This window comes from Pelmatolapia mariae, linkage group LG16_19 (assembly GCF_036321145.2).
Source record: "Pelmatolapia mariae isolate MD_Pm_ZW linkage group LG16_19, Pm_UMD_F_2, whole genome shotgun sequence".
NCBI lineage: Eukaryota > Metazoa > Chordata > Actinopteri > Cichliformes > Cichlidae > Pelmatolapia > Pelmatolapia mariae.
The window spans coordinates 47,726,058-47,742,941 of NC_086241.1; the positions used below are offsets into that span (position 1 = coordinate 47,726,058).

Sequence of the window (16,884 nt, forward strand, 5' to 3'; positions counted from 1 at the left end):
ATTGCAGAGACAAAAACTTACATACTTTGACTAAAAGGTTGAAACTCTGCCTGTTTAGCACAGCGAGAGAAATGTGTTTGTCCACAGAGGATGTGCCTAATCTGAGAAGAACTCGATCCAAGTACTTGAAGTTTGCTGCCACCTGCTGATGGTTGTACCCACAAAACACACACAGACACCTGTGCAACTCTAGTTTGCGTTCGTCACATCACACACTACAACAATCGAAATACAGATCAAGATACAAAGAGCTGTATACAAAAGTGTTTAAGTTTATTTCAGTTAATTTCAGAATGAAATACATATTTACAAAACATCTGGATCACATAAAAACATCAGGTATAAAAATTCAGTCTCAGTAATATTTCATAAGAGACAACTCCATATATAAACATCTGGTTCGTCCTTTGGTCTTCCCTTTACGTTGAGCAGCTGCAACACAGTACTTCATCATATCGTCCGCTGTAACTGTGGAACAGAGAAAATGTACAATTTACACAGAAGTTGAGCGGGTTCATATAGACAGACCCCTACCTGCACCATTGCACACCTTGTAAATGACTTGAAATCCAACCTGATGGAACATAGTAATGAGGGAAAAAAAATCCCAACTTCAATGACTGTACTGAAAACATTGTGAACTACGCAACACTCCCACAAAAAAAAATAAAATAAAATTATTCTGTTAAGCCCAATTTGCATGGGATCAGAATGACCAGGGAACCACAGATCTTACAATTATCCCCAACATGAGTTTCATACAACACATTTGCATGTTTTAAAACAACTTAAGATTAATATTGGATTTCATCCATCTCTTCCTTCAAATATTTTACTGCCCTCATTGATTTTTAGCTCTCTCTCTCTGAATCAGCTTCCATAATGTGCAGCAACACAAGCTTCCTCAAATTTTCCCCAAAACTTATAGAAACTTTCATGTTCCTCACCAATGTAGCCTTTCTAGTTCTATAGTGAGAACGAGGCAGAAGGAAGGTGTGAAGAAAGCAGAGACATTGCAAAAGCCTTGACAATGACAACAATTTTACAAAGTTATGTAAACGTATTGAACATTAAAAGACTGAAACATGCCACTTGTATTAATATTTAGACTCCTTAATTACATGGTTGATCCGGTCTCGCCACCTCAACCACCACTCCCTCTAAAATGTTCACTGAGTCAGAAACAACTAAAACCGAGAGAGCTTAGGTCCTGAAGACTGTAAGTAGGATGTGTGCGTTTTCATTTCTACTAAATCCAACTCTGTCAAAAAAATAAATAATTTCACAAATTTCATTGTAAAATATGTGTGGACTGATGAGCAGTGGCTGAGGCTCATAAAGCAGAGCGGGTCATTCAATAATCACAAGGTCGGTGAATCGATTCCCAGCTGCAGAAATGTTCGCATCACGATGAGACTGAACTTTGAGAAGTTTCTTTGGTGTGGGATGTGAATTATTGGTGTGTGAGAGCGAGAACGTTCTGTATGTCTTGAATAAAAGTACTGTACAAACATGTGTCTACAAGGGTAAATGTGGCATGCAGTGCAAAGCTCCTAGTGTGGTCAACAAGACTAGAGATGTGCTATGAAAACGCAATACCTCGAGGAAACTGTTGTTGTGATCAAATAAAACTGAACTGAAATTTGAATTGAAATTATTTACCATGACATGTCTTCAGTGTAAACCCAAAAGAAAGCCTTCAACAGATGATGATTAACAGCTTGAAGCCCACACATGTAAAGGCACATCTTCACTGTCACGGCAAGTGCTTTTCCAAAACACACCTTGAGCATTTATACGAATTACATCCGAGCTGAGGATATCAGTCATGGATGCACTTGGTTTTGGTGACTTTACTAGTTGCAGTTACATTATTACTCGTATCTTTTGTCTGGAAAGCAAACAAGCATGCTATGAATCATAAGATAAAAACAGTGACTTAATTTTAAGGTTTTCAACTTAAAAAATGGCTGACACATCTGACACTAAGGGACACTGAGCGAGAAGGAAAATCGACATGCAACTTACTCTATGATGGTGCAAACGGAGCAACAGAGGCTGGAGCACCCGGAGCACTGCCGGCTACAGGAGGAACACACCTGGCGCTCACACTGTGAGCACCGTGTTCTGGACCCCTGGCTCTTCTGACAGACACAGCAACGTGTAGCAGGCACCGGTGCACCTAAATAACAGAGACATCCGTTCAGTACAGTGAAACAAAGCATTCAGGAAAACACGCAGGTAAAAGCAACTAAAGTAAGCATCCAAACATGCAATAACGCTGACATCTGCTGGTAGAAAGCATGAACTGAACCGACTATCTGTCATTTCTTTGAACTCAGAAACTTCAATATCACTTTTTAAAGAGACTCAAGCCTGCTAGGAAAACTTCTTCGACCTGGTAGATCTTTTGGCTGCTCCCTTTAGGAGTGAGGCTCCATCTCACCCCATCTCCCTCTGTCACACCAACCCTCTGCATGTCCTCCTTTACTACATACATGAATTTTTTCTATGGTTTTCCCCATTTTTTTTCTGCCTGATAAATGCCTGTTCAACATCCTTTTGTCCAATATATCCACTATTTCTCCTCTGAACATGTCCAAACCATCTCAATCTCACCTCCCAACTGTGTCTCCAGAATGCCCTACACATTTCTTCTACATCCTGGATACTTCCAATTAAAATCTTAATGTCTTTAACTGTGCCACCTCCAGCTTGGAACTCTCTTTGTGTCAGTGCCATTGTCTTACAGCACAGTAGGTCTAACTGCCATCTTGTAAACCTTCCCTTTCACTCTTGCTGTTATCCTTCTGTCATAAATAACCCAACAGTCCACCCTGCCTTCACTCTCTTCTTCACCTTTCTTGTGCACTGTCCATTGCTTTGGATGATTTAAAGTCATCCACCTTCTATTTTTACGCACCTGCCCCTTACCTTATTTCACTAAACACACTCTTAAAACATATTACAGCTGAGTTTAACTAAACTTTATTCTGGATCATCTATGTAGACACTTTTCTTTACAGATATCATGCAGTTTTCATTAGGATATAGGTTCAAAAAGACCACATACATGGACTTTTACTTTTGTTCCATTTACAAGAGGATCAGTGTGTCACTAGATGTCACTGTTTTCACATGTATTTTGTTTACCTTTTGCTCAATAATCACATCAAGAACTGTTTCCCATCTTATCATAGACTTTGGACTAAAGCACTCTGGCGATGGTCGCACACCGCCAGACCACACTGCACTAAAAACTGACCGGTTCTTCTGCTATCCTTGTTGGTTCAGTACTGAACAGTTTACTTTTCACACATTTAATGTAATTCTTAATTCTGCTTTTCATTTTTGCATATCCTTTACTGGGTGCATCAACTACAGACTTCACACTCTTCATCCTCTGCCTCTGTTCAGGCTCACCTTTTGCACCACTTGTTTTTGTGAGTCTGCCATCATGTCCAATCAGTGTCTGGCCCCTCAGAAGCGTATGGCTGCATGCAGGGGGCTCATGCTCTAAGGACTTCTCCTCTCCGGTCCATATTTTGCCCATCACTGCCTTGGCGCCGTTGAAGAGTAGGTTTTTCGTCTTTTCTGTGAGAAAATGGGGCCCTTACAGGTTAAATCAATAATCCAGCTGAACTCAAGAAGCTAATGTTCATAGCAATTCAAAGTCTGTTTTGTTAAAGTCTCATTAATGTCAGCAGGCAAAGTTAATGAACAATGTAGGATCGATAGTGTAGTTTAACTATACACTCAAATACAATCAAAGTGACCTACGCGATTTTAAAACTAATATAAAAGGACGATATACTTGAAGCTAACAGCGCAAGCTTACCTAACAGGTATGTGCGCAACGATGATGCTAGCATTAGCTAACGGTGCAGCGAAGCCACACAGTACTCAGAAAGCTGAACTTACCGTATATTTCTTGCCTGTATTTGTTCCCAAACACGCCGTAATTATTCAGCTCCTGTTGCCCAATGTGTATTTTGTATTGGGAAGAAAATGTTTCCGGAAAAGGACAAGCTCGTTTCGTCATTTTGGTTGGTAAAAGTGCTCTACCGTACTCCCACGGAGGACCACACTTGTTTGTTGCGGGAAAAATGAAACGGAGGCAGATAGGAGCCAATCACAAGGACGTTTTATCGTCACGTGGGCACTCAGCCCCGTTCCGGAAAGTGCGCCACTTTCCCACGTGACTAATGCTTTTCATGCCGCCTTCATGGACTGTCGTCGATGTTGTGCGTTACGGATTTTAGAAATCAAAGAAAAGATCAATGTATAAATTAATTTATCTTTGTGATGGAGTCAATACAGTCAATGGACTCAGCTAACAGTACATGATTAATATATAGACTATTATATTAATTTTTGCAAACAGTAATACTGGGCTCCAGAAATCAGATGATCATAAAGTATTTTCTTTATTGGATCATGGAAACACATCCACGTTTTTAATTTGCGACATGGCTATAGATGTATAATCCAATATTTTGACTCACAAAAACAGTGGGATATTTAACTACAACACAACAAACACAGTCAGTGTGGATCAAAGCTTATATAATTGTTTATTATATAATGAAGTGAAGGTAACTTGGAGAAACATGCCTCAACTTGACACTGCCAGTGCTTCCATCAAAGGAAGGGGTGGGATAAAGATTTAAAACATCTGGATCATGCACTCTCTGGACTTTCCAACGCCAACCCACTTGACTAAGAAGAGAGAAAAGAGCACAAAGAGTTTTGGTTATGTGTGAGAAAATTCATATTGACATACACGAGTGTGTTATTTTCTCTCACACGTACTAGGAACTCCAATGTGGTTCTCAATGAAGCGGATGTAGTTTTGTGCCTTGACTGGGAGGTCATTCCACTTCCTAGCTGCTGAAGTGTCTGTCTTCCAACCTGGGAAGGTCTCATATTCAACCTCCACTTTCTGCAAAACGTCCATGTTGGCTTTGTGTTGAAAAGAAACCAGTTATTACCAACTCTTTAATCAGTCAGTCCTAAACAAAGATCATCAAATGAGGCAAATTGTTTACTCTTTTCCACAACCTGGAAAGTGGGGAATCCTCTTCCCATTGAGTTTGTAGGCAACTCCAACTTTAATTTCATCCAGCACATCCAGAATGTCAAGTTTTGTCAAAGCAATGCTGTTGAATAGATGGCATGTCACAGGAAAACCATTTAACATGTGCGGTTAATCAGTGTCAGGCTGTGTGACGGTGGAGGAAAATGGCATGCTCGTGGGATAAAACACAAAAACCACAAAGCAGCAGATGAGCACCAGTCCTAATCACTCACGCAGTGAAACCATTAATCATGTGAGCATATCTGACGATGACCAGATCCAGCCAGCCGCAACGTCGCTTCCTTCCCGTGGTCACACCCACTTCGTGACCCCTCGTCTGCAGCAGCTCTCCTATTGCCTAAAGAAATAAGCAAGAAATAAACATCTCTGCCTGTTATAATCCTAAAGATCTAAAAAATAAATAAATAAAAATACATGCATATTAAATACACCTGAAGTACACACAGCCGAGTACAATAAAACATCCCGAGTTGGAGGATACCCTTTGAACAGCTTGACCTTAGTCCCTATGGCCTGTTCCCGTTACAGGTAACATTAACCCCAGCACACACAGTAAATATATCCTTAACTAAGAGTCTGACCCTAAATTTATCCCTGCGAACATGTGATCTGGAAAAGAGGTAAAGAGCTGTCTCTCACAAAATTTGACAGCTGCACTCAGTGAGAATACCCCCCCCCCACACACACACACACACTCAGGCACACACAGGCCTGCCAGCCCTGCTGCCTGTGTGTCAGCTGGGGGATCACAAACAAACTGTATATGTCAAGCTGAATATCTGCGTGTTACATAACATGTCATGTGTCTCTTTTTACAATACACAGACCGTGAAGGCCAAAAGCCAAACGCGTGACAAGATTTGCCAAGTGCTGCTGCGATACCAGGCACTCACATTGAGCTGTTCGGTGGGGAAGGCTCCAATGCCGACTCTGGTCGTGTAGGCCTTCGCGACGCCAAACACGTCACCAATATTCATCGGAGGGATGCCGAGACCAGTGCACGCTCCTCCCACGGTGCAGTTTGATGATGTCACAAAAGGATATGTTCCTAGTGAGACAAGTTTGTATATTACAGTAGCAGTGATTTCTTCCCTTTTCATCACCCAGATCCAAAGTAAAGTAAAAAAAAAAAAAAAAGAAAAGAAAAGAAAGCAAAACAGCAAAACTATTGCTATGGCTCCTACCAAAGTCAATGTCAAGCAGAGCAGCATTGGCCCCTTCAACCAGAATTTTCTTAGGGGGGCCATGAAGAGCTTCGTACATATAATAAACACCGTCTCTAACCATCGGCCGCAATCTCTCAGCGAATTCCTCCATGAAGCAAGAAAACAGAGATATGTCTCAGTGCTGGAAACAATAACAGACAGTCACTCAATAACATCACTCTTATCAGTGTCTACCTTTAGTTTTTTCAGTTGGTCCTCAACGTCAACTGTCAAGGATGGATACATGGACTGATACTGTTGGACAAGATTCTTGAATCTAAAAAGATTTACCAAAGGTGTTACCCATGACATATCACTGTATACAAATGGGTTTGACTCCTTGGCCTGAGTTTTACACACCATTCCTACCTAGTAGAGAAGTCCTTGAAGTCACCCAGGAGATCACATACGCGTAGACCAGTGCGAGATGCTTTGCTGGAGTATGCAGGTCCAATGCCCTTCTTGGTAGTTCCAATGCTATTACGTAAAACAATGTGTGAGATCAGTGTTGTATTCAATAAATTATCGTGTTGCGTCCTTTGGGAAAGGGTCAGGCTGACTCTAAATGGTGTCCTGCACTCCTCACTAACACTACCCTTACTTCTTTCCTTCTTGCGCTTGTCTTTCAGTTTCCTGTAAGCCATCAACAACCTGGTGGAAATCGAACACTGTGGAGAGACAGCAAAAACGATCGATAAGATGCAACCTTGAAAAGATGAATTAAACAGGCTATATTTATATATTAAAACATGGAATCTTCATAGACGTACCGAGGTGAGCTCTGTCTGAGACAATGAGTCTCTTCTCCCAGCCTTTCAGACCTGGTCAGAGAATAGAAATCACATTTACATGATTACATGCTAATTTGAGTCCACACTAGTTTCACTCATTTCTGCTAAAAATACCTTTCTTGTCATTTTTATCCCCTTCTTCAAACAAACCAGGTAGATGTATAACTACTCCATTACCTAGAAGATCAAGGGAAAAAGCAAGTGAGGGTAAATATTTGAATAATAGTGCATCTCTGTAAATAATAGAAATTGAAGCCTTTACCAATAAGAGATATGCTTTTGGGGTTAATGATCCCACTGGGGAGAAGGTGGAAGTCGTACTCCTTCCCATCCACTACCACTGTGTGTCCTGCATTGTTCCCGCCCTATGGATCAAAGAATGTTATTATTAATAATTATAGTAACTGGCAATGAGCAGGACATACAATCAAACACCCAAAGCCACCTCATCACTTTTAGCCACACTGACATGCCCCGTCTGATTTTTATGATGAGTGATAAGCGCCCTCTTTCCTGAGCTTTTCGAGCATCTATTTTAACTAACAGACTTGGCTGTTGCTGGTGGATCCTCCACTCTGTTCCCCCCTGGATAAGACCTGGCCTTCTCATGTATCATGTCAGCCTGAGAATGTGACCCCTGGAGCCCGGTGGGTTGGGCTCTCAAGCCTTCAGAACACAGGGTGCTAGTCCTGTCAGTAGTACAACACTGCAGGCTGTTGACAGCCTTCTCCGTGCCTGCAGGAGCTGAAGTGACCTCTTGACCGTTATGTGTCTTATGCAAGGCCGGGTCACAGACTGACCTGTCTGGACCTGTTTTTTATTGATGATTTAATGCAATCAGAAAGAGTCAGTCAGAGGAAATTTACCCGAGGTGTTAGGTCGATTACAAGCATTAAAAGAGTAGTCAGGGTTTTGAAAAAGTGCACTTATTCATGGTGTCTGACAGTATTTAAGACATTCGTTTTGAGCTGTCACAGCTGCCTATTGCATATTTTAAATTCCTCACAAATATAAACACGTCGCTTTATTGTAATGGGGGAAAAATATCCACAGCTACACTCGCGTTAAGTATACCGGGGTCTCGGAGGTGCGAGTGTTTTCGCTTTCGCACCTGTTGCACATTACCAGGCGCCAGCAAGTCACAGAATACATCGTGAGATCACGAATTCATGCAAAAATACTCAGCAGCACCACTAACAGTCCTCATCAAATCCACACATTTACCTGACATCTGCAGACAATGTCAGCTTCGGTGGCCAGTAAATCCACGACCTTCCCTTTCCCCTCATCTCCCCATTGCGCACCGAGCACCACGGTCACTTTGTTCCCCGCGTCATTACGCGGTCGCTTCTGCCCGGTGGCAGCGGGTTGATTTGCGTTTTTTTGGTCTTTCCCCGACCAGCTGAGCGACATGATGGTGTTGCCTTGAGCCTGTCCGCCTCAAGAAGACCCAACTGTCTCCAAGAGCAGCATTGCCATATGTGTAACCGCATATCCGATGATGTCAGAGCCAGACGCACAGAAGTACGTAGCTGTGCTCAAACAAATCACCTCCAAAGCTGCTGAAGCACCGAGATAATAGCTTTTACACAACCGTCACGAAGGTGGAATTGCTTAAACATTACTTTTTGAAGCTTTTCTAACGGATTCAGATTGCCTCAATACCGCCATCTATGCGACTCAGACGATCAAAAACAAAACAGACGAACAGTATCTTCCATTTTATTAAAATATACCCAACATTAAAAGTTACAGTCCATTCTCTCTCTCCATTTTATATATATATACTTTACTGTCGCAGATCATTTGAATAACAAAGAAATTAAGACATAAGATTTGTATTATTTTATAATTGATTAAATTCAATATCTCAAACCAAACACTGCATCTTTTTATGGGTGCTGCAAATATAAACAAAGCTTATCGCAAAAACACATTCACTGCATATTACAACAATTATACAAACATAAAGAACATTTAGCTTTTTTTCTCCCCCTCAAAATAGTCCTCATAAACACAAAAACCCTCCAGTTTACATAAAGTGACTTGGTAACGTGAAAAAAAAAAATAAAAAATCCCAGCCTCGGATGTGGTCGCTCTTCTTGGTCAGGAAAAGCTTCACAGAAGACTTCCACATCCTCCAATCAACATTATGGAATCCCAATAAAATACACTGTTCTGAACTCCTGCTCGGACATCAGCATTTTCTTTTCCCTCTCAATTTTCTTTTTCTGGAGTCACCTAGAGAGAACAAATGCTAAAATCAATAGTGCGAATGAAAGCGTGTACTTTAATACCTTTCACAGTTATTTCTGTAAGCGACACTGCTGGCTCAAAGGCCCTTGGCAGAGAGGCATACTGCACTTGAGCGCTTTGCTTGCAAACACTATTATTGGCTTAGAGATGCCCAGAGTTTTAGTTAGAACATGTTTTAATACATTTTATATCATGTACAGTATTATCATTAAAGTTCAATTAACAAAACAGTTTACAAGAAGCACACGAGACTGTTAGCAGGTTAAATTGTTGCAGATTCAGAGAATGGACAAGAATATATGGAGGAAGAAGAAGAGGACACAAAAGTGACAGCTTTCATGAAATAACTGTCCACAATGGCTTCACAGAGACTCCACAAACGGCGAGGCTGTTTGAGATCAGAAAACTTAATTTCGATAGATTAACCACTGATTAAAGATGATTTATTATTGCACAAGACAGTATTTTTATTTTACCCCCCGCTCAAGTTTGACAGATATCACAAACCCCAAGAATTTAGCCTGACAACCAACTGAACTGGGAGAGCGTTAAGAGAGACGGGCGTGTGTTAAAAGTCGGACAACACAGACAAATGAGATCCAGATTCCGGTTAGACCAACAGATGACGTTATTTGGAACAAAAGCTCTGACGATGATTGAGTTAATTTCCGGCTTACGGTTTGCCATCCCATCGACTTGACCTACCTCACTGCAACACACAGCCTGTTTTATGTTTAGTGTGTCCTTTCCCACTGTTACCTTGTGTTTCAGAACGGAAAACAGAACATTCAAACAAAAGGGACCACAGGTTTTAAAAAAATCCATTCAGTATTCAATCTTCAAGAGAAATGCTGCACACTGCATTCATACAGTTTAATTTAAAAGATATGTATTCATGTAAAAATATTTATGCACATATAGTAAAATAGCCCATACATAAGATATAAAATGTTAAATGGAATAAAAACCAACACTAAAAGAGGATTCCCTTTAAGAAACGTCAAGAGACTAGCATTCCAGAGATGGCCTTTATTGAAGTGAATGGATAGGTTACCTTGATTACTCTTCTTTTTGTTTCGTTTAAAGAGCTTCATCTGTTTCTTTGGGTCTGGCTTAAGGGCTTCGGACACAGACGCCAGATCTTCTTGATCCAGTGCATCTGGGACGTCGCACCGCATGATGCCCTCATCGAGTGCAATCAAGCTCTTTTTAGGGTCTGCAAGTTTGCAACTATCGACCTCGTCTTGGCCAGACGTTTTCGCCCCCGTGTACGCGGTCTCCTCGTGCCACTTCTCTTGCCTTACAGTCTCTGGTAAATGGCTTGGTTTATTAGTTTCTCCTTTCCCCTCTCCCATAATATCACTTTCCATGCTCTGCTTCGTGTCCGTACTTGGAATTTCTTTGACATGAACGTTTACGCTAAGATCCGTTGGCTGCTCGGGGGCCGGGCTGGGTGTGTCGTCAAACGTAGCCTCCAGCAGGTCAGAGTCTGAGAGGGATGAAGGACTGATGACGCTGGTCTCTGCTGAATCTAATGAAAAGCCATTTGTGGGGAGGCATGGTTGGTGGTCCCCTTTAACCTGAGACTGAGCTTGAGTCACATCTATGGGTGATGCTGCATCTTTCTCTGGCTGCAGAGATGTAGGTCTTCCCAGGAGTGCCGCTGGAGCCGTCTTTCCTGGGAGTGTGCTTGGAGGTGCGACTGTGCCGTCGTGCACTGCATTCAGCTGAGGAGCCGGCAGAGTCTCTTCTGACGGGCTTATGAAGCCGTTCACCTCGCCCGTGCTGTTGTGGCGACCCTCTGTCCGAGACGCGGTAGGAGCGGAAATGGTGGCCATGTCGACGGCTTCTTCGCCTACAGACTTCGCACTTAATCCTGGGGGACAGAACAGCCGATCAGTTAACAGAATTAACGTCTGAAGTTAGGCGATGTTCTGCAGCAAGCAACGAGACAGGACGACAAGAGGCTCTCCATAAAAAGAAATGCTCACGTGGGCTCCAAAAAACAAAAAACAAAAACAAACAAAAAGCAATGGAGCTAACTTAGCGAGACGGGAGGCGGTGCAGAAGCACAAATAATCCAACAAGGCAGTTTGTGGCTCGCGGTTAAGCAGATCAGGAGCGGAGCTAGGAACTGCGGATGGAGACCACGGCCTCGTATCCTTACCAGGTGGGCAGGTATCCCTACGCATTTCACTAGAAGGGAGGCTTTCCGAATCGCACCTTGGCCGGGTCTTTCTGAGGCTGAAACCTTTTCTGATGTCCGCCAGGAGGTTTTCTATGATGCAGCCATCGTTCTGCGGCACAAAACCTTTCTTGACTGAAAAGAAGGGCACAAAGAGGACATAGGAAACACGATATTCACATCACATCTTGTTCAGAATTTTCTAGTACAGTAGAAGAACACAGCGCTCTTCACAACTTACTTATTTTCCCATTCTCTCCTTTCTGTCTCTTGGACTCTTCCTCTGCCAGCTGCTTCTTTCTCTTCTCAGCCTTGGCCGCCTGTTCTTTCCGAGTTTTGTTTTCCTGTTATCATTAAGGAAGGATTTCACTATCTCGCAAGTACAAAATGTACATAGCAGTTTGTCTTTGTGTCATTTGGGCCGTAGCATATTAACATGTCTTAGTTTTCCACAGTTTATTGATACAAATGTTACAAACAAAACACTACCTCCCACACACAAGAGGAAGATTTAACAGTGCCGCGTGTTCTCACACACACACACACACGACAGCAGAACAAGCAAATATACAATCTTAAGATAGTCTCATAATGCTTGACATCAACTAAAGCGGCCTCTCTGACCTTCAGTGCCTTGATGAAGAGTCCCCGGAAAGTCCTGATGGTACCGAAGAGTTCCTCCAGTGACAGCTGATTGGCATCTTCACATAAATAGACAGCCAGTTCACCCTTTTTTGTCTCAATCTCGGCGAATCTCTCGTTTAATTCTCCGAACAACTCCAGATTTGCCTGCAGCAGAGAGAGAGAAGCATTTGGGATGTGGATCCAGCTGCCAAGAAAACAGTGCTGAGTTATGCAGTTTTGCATCCATTTGGAGAAAAAGCAAAGATTGACGTTTTACCTCGAGAACTTTTGCATACTGCTCCTTCACCTCCTCCGCAGAGTTGGAGACTTTCTTGGCTGTCTCATTCAGCCGTTTGAGTAACGCACTGGCTTCTGACTGAACAGAGTCCAGGTTAACTCTGAGGAGCAAGGGTGACAAGAGCCAAGTGTTAGAAATCTTTGACAAAATAGTTGAAGAAAAAATGTAAGAGTTTAAGTTTGCATGAAAGATTTCCATACCCTGCTGCCTTTTCACATATGGCTATCTCGTCCGGTAGAGCCAACAGCTCTGGGTGGTTTGCCTCTGCTTCCTTTGCAAAACAAGCCATGCAATGGGTGATTAAACAATTTCATGACTGAGGAGAAAAAACCCCAAAAGACATTGTGGTAGCTGCCGGCCGGTTTGTGTACCTCCAGGATGTGATGAAGCAGTGTAATGCGGCTCTTGTTGGCCTTGGTTTCTGTGAGCTTAAGCAGAGAGCTAATCTTGAACCCCTCGGCGTTCCCAGTGTGACTTCCCTGAAAGTAGACCAGTGATTAAAAATGCAAACTCTGTCTAAATGTCAGCTCAACTGACGGAGAAATAAGAAAGGGATGAGGTTCTTACATAGTTGAGAAAATTTCCCACGTCGAGGATGAGCCTGCAAAAACTGGGCATGAGCGTGCTCGTCCTAAGAGCTGGGAAACCAGTGAAATTGTGTTAACATATAATACATATTTTAAGCTAGCCAATTTAAAAAAAAAAACAAAAAAAACAAACAAACAAATTTCACCCTTAATCAAATTTCCTTATTTTTCCACAATCAGGCCTGTTGTGCTATTTTCATAAATGATGTCCCAGTTATTTAGCAAATAGACAAGCTTTGTTGTGCAGTTTTGTGCAGGAACTTTTTTCTTGCTTAAGTGAATGCATTGTCATCACTGAACAGGAGGAAGCCCACATCCACCCCCAACGTGAGGCATGCGCCTGTGACAGATAACAGGACGTAAACATTAATGACGCTCCTCTCACCTGGGCTGTAATGCCATCTACTCTCAATTTCCTTCCTCCCTAAACCACCGCCTTATCCTCTTCCTGAGGCAATCCCAAGCCAGCTGAGAGACATAATGTCTCCAATGTGTCCCTGGCTTTCTCCCTGTTGGATATACCCGAAACGTCTTCACCTAGGAGGTGACCGGATGGCATCGCAGTCAGACACCCACTCACCTCAGCTGGCTGTGGAGGAGTGAACGCGGATGACTACGTTCCTCACCTGTACAAACAGTGCTCAGTCATGACAACACGATGTGGACAGACTAATCAAGCTGACAGCTTCGCCTTCACACTCAGCTCTTTCTTCACCATAGCAGACTAACACACTGCCCGCATCACAGCAGATCGTGCAGCAAATCCATTTGCCAATCCTCCACTCCTCCACTCATGAACTAAACCTGTAAATACGTGAACTCCTCCACATGAGACGGTAGCTCAGCGCCACCCTTTTCCTGGCGGAGGATCGTGGGCTTCGCTCCGTCTCACTTGGCTTCAAGCCACCTCGGAGATGGACATGTTGGCTAGAAGTGCTCAATAAAACAACATTGTGCAAAAAGTCAGCATGATTCGGAGAATGCAGAGCCAGACACCCTTCCAGGTGTAGTTGCCGCGGTAAAGAGAGAAAATAGTTCCCACACAAAACCGCTCAAAATAAGAATTATGGATTTTTTTTTGAGTAGCTGTGTCATGATTTCTGGAAAGAGACGTTGCAGTTGCACAAATCCAACTTTTTCTGCTTTGAATATCCTCAAGGCAAGTGCCATTTGCTTTCATTAGAGTCAAGAGTTCAACAGAAACACTGATGAAAAGCCAGAAAGTTGATTTTGAGGTGAACCGCCCCCTTAAGAATTATAGCTGAATGCATGCGAACACAGGTGAGGGACTAAGGTTTACTTACAGTGGCAGGCCTCCTCCACAAGCTTGACTTTAGGTTTGAGCATTTCCAACACTGATGCAGTTTCCTCGCACAAAAGCATGCACTCAATCCTCAACTGATAACTGAAGAGAAGAGCGAGAAGAGAAGAACTCACGCACACGGCAGCCACGTAAGCAACACTTAAAGCAGAAATAAACGTAAAAAAAAAAAAAAAAAGGGGGGGGGGGGGTTACCACGGCACAGTAAGGAGAGAGGTGTAGAAGCGATCGACGTTTGCCAGCTTGTCTTTCTCTCCCTGGAAGGACTTCAGATTCTCCATCTATGTGAAAACACAAAGCAGTGACTCAGACAAAGCACCGTCATTCTCAAGCAGGCCCTTAATTGGCAGATAAAAACACTCGAGGTAAGGATGTTGGCAGCACAAACCTCATGCTTCTCTGGCAGGAGCTTAAGAAGCTGTTTTAGCACCTCCACGTCAAACCGAGTCCGATCACCACTCTGGATCATGCCCACAAACTCCTCATTTGTGCTGGATGGAGAGAAAATAAAAAGTAAAAATGAGGGAACACAAGCAAAACGCATCAAATCACAAAAATGTATTTGATATCTCACCATTTGAACTGCTTGAGGAATATATTCACGTTCAAGCTTTTCTTTGGGTCGATGAACGTGATCTATAAAAGGTGGGTGGAGAAGGGGGGTGTAAGAGAACAAAAAAGGATTACTGATTGTTCGCCTCTGCTTATTAGCAGTGTTTTTCTGAGTGTTTCTGCCCCGAGGAGCACCGTCGAGAGCTGACCAAGCACACCTCTTTAGGCTCCTTCTTGACAGGAGCAGCTGCCCCCTTGTCTTTGTGTTCGGCCACCGGGAGGCAGAACAGCTGCTCGATGCTGCTGTAGTCGGGCTCGTGAGGAGGCGGCTCTTTCTGAACCGAGGCCCACATGGAGTGACCATCTGTGTGCACGAAGGAAAAGAGAGTAACCCGTCATGAGCTTGTGCGGCTCCACTTTTGTACGGACATTGTGCCAAGTGATCATCTCTCTCCTTCCAGAAACTTGAGGGAAGCCTTCGACACCCACATTAATTAACACCCAATTTTGGATGGTTTAACAACTCAGAGCGCTATTCATGTCAGCGCTCCACTCCCATCAACTGTTCACTACACAGATGGCAGCAGCCAGTGCCTTTGCTTAAATTCCTCATAATTATTGCTATTTAAAAATGTGGGACCTATACTGTATTAGGTGAGAATACACATTTATGAAAAAGAAAAATTAGTATGAGATTTGACAGTTATTAAAATTAACACAAAACAATTAATAAAAAAAAATAAATAAATAAATAAAAATGGAGGTTTTATCCACTTACCAGTAACAGTGCGAAGTTTCTGCCAGTTGAGCTTCTTCATCCTCAGAGTGGGACAGCGGCTTGTCTTTGAGGGCGCGCTGCAGCCCAGGGCCTGGCTACTCTGGGCCACAATCATGCCTGTAGGAGGTGGTGGCGGAGGTGGCATGCCGGGTAAAGGTGGAGGCGGTGGTGGCCCACCACCCATCCCTGGTAAGGGCGGGGGAGGAGGGGGGACCCCTGGTCCAAAGGGCAGAGGAGGTGGTGGTGGTGGGGGAGCCATTCCAGGCAATGGAGGAGGTGGCGGGGGACCGGCAAACCCTCCAGGTAGCGGTGGAGGAGGTGGTGGCGGCGGCGGCGGGCACTGGTTAGAGGGGGGTAGAGGGGGTGGTGGGGGTGGAGGTGGAGCAGAGACACACAGTGGCCTTTTAGGGGACGGTGTGCTTTTGTTTGGCTTGTCCGTGTACGGGTGATCCAGCTCCGTCTGCACAGCCTTATCCACTTTGACCCGCAGTCCGTCCACCTCGTGCCGATCGTCGCAGCTTTTCCTTTTAAAAAACATCAGCCGCTGCATGATCTTCTCACAGGACTCCATCTGAGCTGCAGCACAAAACCAGAAAACACACACACGATGTGAATCAGCTTCCCACTCTACAACAGAAGCTTTCAGCCATCCTAACACCGACTCCCTGCCTTTCATCTCAAGGCGATCTGTAAGCCTGAATAATCATTTGTCTTCACCATGTGGCCATTAAGCAGCCATTAGCCTCTTTTAAAGTGTTGATCTGGAGTGAATGCATTGTTGCTGCTGTGCTGACTCACAGTCCTGGGCGAGCAGTATGGCTCTGTTAGTGATGGCCTCCAGAGCCAGCCAGATGTCAGGGCGCCCTGGTCCCAGCACCAGCAAAGTCTGCAGGATGGACAGCAGCTGGAGAGAGGCTGGGGAGCTGCTCACCTGCACACAAACACCAACAAGAACATTAAGCCTAATAATTTGTGCACTTTAAAAAAAAAAAGTATGCACGAGAATAAAAACCCATTTTAATCTGTAGCTTATTAAAAGATCTCTCTCTTTACTGTCTGACTTCTGAGAGAAAAGCCGCATTCATGCGGTGTTCTGCTTGATGGACTATATTTTTTATTAGGAGGAGATGACAGAGCCATTTAAATAGGCTTTTCTCACCTTGTTAAAAAGTGTAGTAAAAACCTCCAG

The 16,884-nt window shown here is 43.5% G+C and overlaps 3 protein-coding genes across 3 annotated transcripts; all 3 read right to left on the reverse strand.

The window, feature by feature from the left end:
• Positions 1–258: 258 nt before the first annotated feature.
• Positions 259–4,117, reverse strand: siva1 (SIVA1, apoptosis-inducing factor). Its single transcript, XM_063498515.1, has 4 exons — positions 3,922–4,117; positions 3,424–3,594; positions 2,029–2,182; positions 259–468 (listed from the first exon to the last, which is right to left on the reverse strand). The coding sequence occupies exons 1-4, from the start codon at positions 4,040–4,042 to the stop codon at positions 420–422; spliced, it is 495 nt and encodes a 164-aa protein (XP_063354585.1). The 5' UTR covers positions 4,043–4,117; the 3' UTR covers positions 259–419.
• A 400-nt stretch (positions 4,118–4,517) lies between these two features.
• adss1 (adenylosuccinate synthase 1) lies at positions 4,518–8,645 on the reverse strand. Its single transcript, XM_063498628.1, has 13 exons — positions 8,319–8,645; positions 7,357–7,459; positions 7,209–7,271; positions 7,074–7,124; positions 6,905–6,971; positions 6,673–6,780; positions 6,499–6,580; positions 6,283–6,409; positions 5,992–6,146; positions 5,311–5,435; positions 5,062–5,159; positions 4,813–4,962; positions 4,518–4,719 (listed from the first exon to the last, which is right to left on the reverse strand). The coding sequence occupies exons 1-13, from the start codon at positions 8,505–8,507 to the stop codon at positions 4,667–4,669; spliced, it is 1,371 nt and encodes a 456-aa protein (XP_063354698.1). The 5' UTR covers positions 8,508–8,645; the 3' UTR covers positions 4,518–4,666.
• Positions 8,646–8,814: 169 nt separating this feature from the next.
• LOC134645651 (inverted formin-2-like) lies at positions 8,815–16,579 on the reverse strand. The gene is made up of 16 exons (XM_063499180.1): positions 16,494–16,579; positions 15,696–16,266; positions 15,136–15,281; positions 14,940–15,001; positions 14,754–14,856; positions 14,561–14,646; positions 14,349–14,449; positions 13,025–13,095; positions 12,829–12,936; positions 12,658–12,728; positions 12,437–12,557; positions 12,160–12,324; positions 11,777–11,879; positions 11,518–11,670; positions 10,405–11,226; positions 8,815–9,335 (listed from the first exon to the last, which is right to left on the reverse strand). Exons 2-16 carry the CDS (start codon positions 16,264–16,266, stop codon positions 9,292–9,294), a joined length of 2,727 nt encoding a protein of 908 aa, XP_063355250.1. The 5' UTR covers positions 16,494–16,579; the 3' UTR covers positions 8,815–9,291.
• Between the last annotated feature and the right edge of the window lie 305 nt (positions 16,580–16,884).

Coding starts and splice junctions, on each gene's coding strand:
- adss1 (XM_063498628.1), bottom strand. CDS start 8,507: ATGTCGCTCAGCTGGTCGGGGAAAGACCAAAAAAACGCAAATCAACCC. Junction 6,972..7,073: donor CTCAGACAGAGCTCACCTCG/GTACGTCTATGA, acceptor GTCTCTCCACAG/TGTTCGATTTCCACCAGGTT. Junction 6,147..6,282: donor TCTGCTTGACATTGACTTTG/GTAGGAGCCATA, acceptor TTGTCTCACTAG/GAACATATCCTTTTGTGACA.
- siva1 (XM_063498515.1), bottom strand. CDS start 4,042: ATGACGAAACGAGCTTGTCCTTTTCCGGAAACATTTTCTTCCCAATAC. Junction 3,595..3,921: donor ATACAGGCAAGAAATATACG/GTAAGTTCAGCT, acceptor ATTTTCTCACAG/AAAAGACGAAAAACCTACTC. Junction 2,183..3,423: donor AAAAACAAGTGGTGCAAAAG/GTGAGCCTGAAC, acceptor TCTGTTATTTAG/GTGCACCGGTGCCTGCTACA.
- LOC134645651 (XM_063499180.1), bottom strand. CDS start 16,266: ATGGAGTCCTGTGAGAAGATCATGCAGCGGCTGATGTTTTTTAAAAGG. Junction 15,002..15,135: donor TCAAGAAGGAGCCTAAAGAG/GTGTGCTTGGTC, acceptor CACCTTTTATAG/ATCACGTTCATCGACCCAAA. Junction 9,336..10,404: donor CAAAAAGAAGAGTAATCAAG/GTAACCTATCCA, acceptor TGTTCTCTCTAG/GTGACTCCAGAAAAAGAAAA.